The following is a 6625-nucleotide window of genomic DNA, read 5'->3' on the forward strand; positions in this document are numbered from 1 at the left end:
CCCCCCCCCCCCCCCCCAAAAAAAAAAAAAATCTTTTATTGCTTTCTATAATCATACTTTTTTAGTCTTGCAATTCAATGGAGTTCAATTGCTACGCCTGAAAAAATGGCTAGTTTGAATTGTTCAGGCATATCAGCATTCTATATCCCCCCCCCACCCTTATGGTTGCAGTCTTTTTCCTAGGGATTCAGAGGGTTTTAGTTGTCATCTGTTCCTTTGCTTGTCAACTTTCCTTCTTAAGATGTATTTTCTTTGTATTTGTTGCAGGTGGACAGCAATCACCCAGTTAGCACATCATGGAATGCTATTTGTCCCCATTGGATACACCTTCGGAGCTGGAATGTTCACAATGGACTCCATTAGGGGTGGTTCTCCATATGGTGCTGGAGTTTATGCTGGTGATGGCACAAGGGAGCCTACTGGGACAGAGCTTGCACTTGCAGAGCATCAGGGAAAATACATGGCTGCTGTCGTCAAGAGGCTTGCCCATGTTTGATAACATGTTTGGCCAGGTCCTTGTCTATTCCACCTGCGTTTAGTAGCTCGTCCCTTGTTTATTAAAAATCTTTTCATATTGTGATTGGCTGTAGCATTTCATGTGTTGGAAGGCTTATTGTGGGAAAAAATGCCCTTGTTTAGCTACAATATCCCGTTCTTTCCATTTTTGGCCAGTTCTGCCACCATTGTTTGCTCAGAAAGTTGTATATGGTCTCAACATATCTTATTTGTGTTTCATCATATAGTAATAATGAAATTGTGGGTTGTCTTCTTTTGTATACGTCAGTTTCATTTTCAATGACTGTTTATTTTTCAAGATATTCAAGTCTGGTTGTGAGTTATAATGTGAGGAGACTGGCCTTGTTTAGCCACATTATTATTTCCATTTTTACTGGTTGTATCCCCATTGTTCACCAAAAAAAAAAAGGTTCTATATTGTCTCAAAAAGTCTTATTCAATGTTTCATTATGGTAATGAAGAAGTGGCTTTTGTTCTGTATACTCTCTCTTGCTGTGTCAATGACTTTCTTCTATTTGATACATTTATAAGATGTTCCTACATATTTAGGGTGGGATGAAACTAATATCTACCTGATTTCTCAGAAGCAGATTTGCTTATACTGTAAACTATTTTAGGCTTTTCAGCCAAAGATGAAGCCAGCTATTGTTCTTGTAGATTTTGAAAGGATTTGCTAATGCCAAGCCATTTCTAATGAAACTGTTAATGGATGACTTCTGTCAAAACTCAGGAAATCCGAAGGAATCCTCCCAATTAGGGTGACAAATCTACCAGTGGTTCAAAGCCATCTTTGATGCCATAATTTTATGGATGAGAGACCAAAGATTTTATGCTTGGACATTACACAAGTGTCAACCCCTTGATCAAATGATCACAAGGGATGACCGAGGGGTTCCAACAGTGTGCAGAGGGTATCAGAGAACAGTGGAAGGGTACTAGATGGATGTAGTTTTCCTCCACCATGAAAATTTTCTCCTCAAAGAAGGGACTATTTTCTGATTTGAGGTTTTGATAATCTGGACCTAGCGTTTCAGGATTCTTATCTTGTACTTTGCATTTGCACTGCTAACCAGTTTTAAATTGAAGCAAAGAGAACAAACAAACCAAGGATCCTCTCTACTCCATTTTCCCTCCTTTTTTTTCTCATTCCTCACCGTCTATATGTAGTCCCATTCACCATAGTGATTCTGGAACCATTGCCATTTCCATTAATGTTAAGCAAAGAATACAAACAATTAAAAAAAGCATCCTCATACCTGCTTAAAAGAAACAGGGAAGATCTGCCCCAAGTTCTTGTAAGCGGAGATGATAGCCACTTTTGGTCTAGATATGTTTATACCTTAGAAGTGACTGAAACCATTGTATTTTAAAGGGTGGTAATAGATCATACAGAAGAGTTCTTTACAATTTCTTAGTAGATCGTGATTGCTCACTCACTGTGTTCACAAACCCACCTCTGGTATGCAATTTTCTCACTCTTCCATGACATAGTACATTAATTGGCGTGAACGGCGTGAACAGAGGATCTGATCGTCTAATAATATGTACACATCTCTGTTGATCTTGCACCAGAGATGATGGAAAGCCACAAGCAAAAGCACCGAAGAACATCTGCAAAACCAATCGTTCCGGGACCAATTAATCTTCCATATGTTGAGTTTTTACTCAGTTCATCCATTCCTTAAGAGGTTTGCGTTGCAGGATTCAATCCGCGACCACGACAAAATGCGAGTTTAGCAAAGAGGATTCATCTCGAATTTTGTCAGAAGGTTGGTTTTAAAGTAAAAATGGTTAGAGATTGAATTCAAGCAATTGATTTGAAGGGTTAATAAAATCCATATCCCAATTGGATTTCTCTTATTATACTCTGCGTCGTGCATTCAAATTCTATACTTGTGAGTTCGTTGCATTCCAGGAAACAGATTCAGGAACTTAGAACACAGATTGCAAGAACCAAGAAGAAGAAACCAGTTCCCGAGAGAGTTTGTTTATTATAATAAAAACAAATACAAATACTTTCCCTTGAAGGATTAAATGTTGAATTTCTCTCTTCCTTTCTACCCCACTAATAAATTCTGAGTTGATTGAAAATAGAAAATGGAAAATAACGAATTTCCAGTTGCGTTCGTGCCTCGAGCAGCGATTTAAGACCCAATTTAACAAGACAACCAATTCTTATGAGTACTAATGAGAGCTGAGAGCAGCCCTGCAGATGCTAAGAGGAGTGGATTCGTAAGCGCCCCTTTTCCGTCTCGTGTATCAGCTAAAGCCATCAATCCGTCCGCGAAATCTTGAACAATCGAGAGCTTCTTCATTAATCTCTTAAGCTCCAATTTACGCATCTCCAAAGCTTCCTTGTTGCACCCTTCACTCCTCAGCGTCGCAATCTCGATCCTAGACTTCACTCGAGCTTCCTCCTCCGCAATCTTCTTCAGATCCATAATTTTCAAGGCAACACTACCGAAATACCCTATAAATTCCGTGCAAGCGCTAATTTTCTGTAGACTCGACGAGTGCCTACTGTCGATTAGACCAGCTTTGGCCAACCAAACGAATTGCTCGATGAAGTAATACAAACCCTCGCCGCCATAAGCGATGATTGAAAGGAATAACTCTTGGTTGGAATCGACACTGGCGTTCCTCAAAGCGTTCAAATCCTGAACGAATTTACCTAATCGAAAGGCCTTACGGGTAACGCCGACGCTCGATTCGAAGCTTTTGAGACGACGACTCAGAGGGAGAGTTTCAGGGAGGACGGATGAAGCAAGGGCGATCTTGGAAGCGTATCGGCAGATCTTGAGGAGCTTGTCAACGCCATCTCTCTTGGCGAGGTAGGCTTCGAGATGATTCAGGAAATCCCTCTCTTTCGTAGCTCTCGCAGCATCAGTTTTAGGGTCTTGTAACGAAGGAGCTTTAGATCCCATGGAGGTTTTACGAAGAAGAGATTTGTGGAGAGTTTTGCCTCATGATACGGGATTTGATGGCCCCATTAGGATGAACGATGAACTGCCTCTGAACATTCGGGGGTGTTTTGTGTAAATACAAAAAGATTTAGTCTAAACTTGGGTGGCTATCACTGTCACTGTCCACGTCACAGTTTTCGTCGTTGAGGATTTTTTGCTATTGTGACGTGTCAGACGATGACGGGAAATCCACATTTGCAGTGGAGTGCGTGCCATGACTCGTCAGGGAGGCCCATGACTAGCCCACGGCAGTGACGGCAAATTCCTTGTAAGCTACCCGTACTTTTGAATTAGTTAATTTTAAAGATGTGGGGCCAACCTGACGCCTGCCGTACGATTTGCGTCGCGCGTGGCTGATTTACTGGTGATCACTTTCAATGCCAAACGGCCCTAACCGTCCGCTGTCGGAGCCGTAGGCTTTTGGTCTTTCGGGCTTTCGGGCTTTCGGGCTTTCGGGCTTCCGTTCTTGTTTCGTGAACCTGGGTTCCATATTAAACAAAAGGCATATATTACTCCCATACATTCAGATTAGGATCTTTTACAGCCCACGTCTATACGGGTAAAAATTGTCTGTTTTTCTCATCCCTGGTTTTCTTGTGTTTTGCTAGTTGCAGAAGATGACACGTGTCCAATTCATCATCAATGGTCAAGATTAATTCGGTTGGGTGAGGTTAGTTCATCCGGTTTACAAGTCTGGATGACTCGAACCAACCTGCATAACCGGTTCACCCAAACCGTAAGGTTTAGAACATGTTTTGAAATTTGAATTTCAAAAGCCCTAAGAGCTGTGTTTGAGTTTCTCATACTGCCATTTTTCCTTGCGCGATTCTCTCTCTCTCTCAACCCTCTCGCTGCATCTCTCTTGTAGGCTCTCGATTCAAGATCGAAGCTCACAAATGAAAATCTCCCTTAGTATCTCTGTCCGATGCTCTCACTACGTTCTTCTGTTGCATTCTCAAAGAGGAGAAAACCTGGAGATGCAGTTTCTTTTGCTGCTCCCGGTCAAGGTTGAAGCTCACGAAAGGGTATTACCTATAGTTGAAGGGGATTTTTTGCTGGGTTTGAGTCATTATGGCTCAAAGAGGAGAAAACCCTAGCTACAAGCTCTGCTCACAAAGCTCGCTCATTGCTCTTTGCTCTGCGAAGGTTTCTCTTTGCTCACGAAACTCGTGGGTTGCTTTGCAAAGGTTTCTCTTTGCATCTGAGGTCGGGCTCTCTCTGCTCACGAGATCTTTTTATCTCTTCTCACAGGTTATTCTATTTTGCTTGATCTCAATTCCTAAACCTGCTTCTTAGTTACTAAACTGAATGCGGTGGTCTCACTATCTGGATAATCTTAATCTTAGGAGATAGGTTTTTTTTCTTTCTTTTTTTGGCTATCGTGATACTGAGGAGACATGTTTTACTTTCAATGAAGTTGTTCCAACTCCACACTGTTATTGCCTTCTCCCCCTAAGATTAAGGTTATCAACCTGATGAATCAAACCCAAGAAAGGCTTGCTATGTGTCTTCAAGACTTGTGGCTGTAATCTACAGTCACAACCAACAATTTGGGTAAGAAGAATTGATCTATTGATCATGAGAGTTGTGATATTCTTTTTTGTTTTTTGTTTTTTTGTTTTTTTTTGTTTTTTTTTGTTTTTTTGTTTTTTTTTTTTTTTTTGTTTTTATTGATGAGAGTTGTGATATGCGGAGATGGTGTGATGTAGTAGTGGTGAAAGGACCCTGAACTGAGATAGTCCCTATCCCCCTTCCCTATTCCCTTCTTCTTATCTTTCTATTTTCTATTTATTATTTTGTGAAATAACCACCCTTGAGAAGGAATGAAGACTGAATTGTTGAAGTCCCCTCATGTTCTGATTGAAGACACAAATCCACACCTTGCGGCTCTGTTAAGGAGTTTTAATGCAGCAGATTTCAAACCCCCAGGATTCCCATATCAGTCCATCGGCTTCTGCCCAAGTTTTGATATTACTTCCCTCACTGGTGGTTTGTGATAGTGTCATTTATCTGTGTACTTGACTGTAGTAGTCAAATCCTCTGCATCAAGATTTTTTCTCACCAGTTAAATCTTTGTTGTTAAACTGACTTCTGTTAATGACACTAAAGTAGTGAAAGTTCTTGAATCATTTATCTGTGTACTTGACCTAGTAATATTATTGTAGTCAAATGGTCAAGCCAAAGGGCGCATTATTTGGTGCATAGCTTGCCAAGTTTCAATGTAGTCACCAGTTTCTAAGTTTGCAAGAGATCAAAGAATCAAAGTACCAGTTTCAAGGGCGCATTATTTGGTGCATTAGCTTGCAAGAGATCAAAGTATCAAAGTATCAGTTTCAATTATTTGGTGCATTAGCTTGCCAAGTTTCTGCACCTGCCGAAATATTATACTCTGAAGTCTGTGCATCACTTACCCCTGTGGTCTATGGCTACTACTTAATTTAGTAATTTGTGATTTAGTAACTGCTGATTACCCTGCATAGCACACACCAATTGGAGGAAAATATTGATTTGTCATTCTTATCATTAGAATATGAGTTTTGTTTAATTGAAATAAATCTCTAATGTATGATGAAAAGCTTGTAGGTTAGATAATTTTAAGCATTTTTATTGATTTTTTAGCCTCTAACGTGCTAACAATTTTTTGTGTAGGTAAGGAGTCTTCAGCTCAAAATGGTAGAGCACTTGGGTTAATGCCCAGGTTATGGTGGTTCAAATCCACCAAGACTTTGAACAAAATACCGAACATGTTTTAACTTATTATATCTCCTTTTTTTTTTGTTGGGTTTTGGTGTTCTATTCTTGTTGTTATTTTCGCCTGTAATTGTTTGTTTTCTGATGAATTGAGACTTTTTGATGGATTTCGTTTTTTTGTTTTGATGAATGTAGATGGCCAACTGTTAATGCTTTCTTGTTTTTTCGATGAACGTAGGTTTGGTGTTATTTAGGATTGGAACTGCACAACCAGTTTCCAAGGCCAATATGCTAGTTGTGCCTGCTTTTATTTAAAAATGACAGGGCCTATACATAGTTGTTGTCTCAGATTGGGTTGTCTGTCATGCAATGTTGCCAATGCTTGTGAACTTTCATGTTAGGGTGGTGAAGACGCTTGTTTGAACTTTCATAACTATAAATGACAGTGCCTATAA

General features: G+C 40.0%; 2 protein-coding genes across 2 annotated transcripts in view; one reads left to right on the top strand and one right to left on the bottom strand.

Annotated features, from left to right (window-relative positions):
• LOC122093731 (probable NAD(P)H dehydrogenase (quinone) FQR1-like 2) overlaps window positions 1–776 on the top strand; it is a 9551-nt gene extending 8775 nt beyond the window's left edge. Inside the window, exon 2 of the mRNA XM_042664176.1 lies at window positions 268–776. Within this exon, the coding sequence (XP_042520110.1) occupies window positions 268–496 (229 nt within the window). The 3' untranslated portion in view covers window positions 497–776. The remainder of the gene's footprint in view (window positions 1–267) is intronic.
• Window positions 777–2475: 1699 nt separating this feature from the next.
• LOC122093732 (peroxisomal membrane protein 11A-like) lies at window positions 2476–3540 on the bottom strand. Its single transcript, XM_042664177.1, has one exon. The coding sequence runs from the start codon at window positions 3438–3440 to the stop codon at window positions 2673–2675; it is 768 nt and encodes a 255-aa protein (XP_042520111.1). The 5' UTR covers window positions 3441–3540; the 3' UTR covers window positions 2476–2672.
• Window positions 3541–6625: the final 3085 nt, after the last annotated feature.

This window comes from Macadamia integrifolia, chromosome 11, assembly GCF_013358625.1.
Source record: "Macadamia integrifolia cultivar HAES 741 chromosome 11, SCU_Mint_v3, whole genome shotgun sequence".
NCBI classification, from domain to species: domain Eukaryota; kingdom Viridiplantae; phylum Streptophyta; class Magnoliopsida; order Proteales; family Proteaceae; genus Macadamia; species Macadamia integrifolia.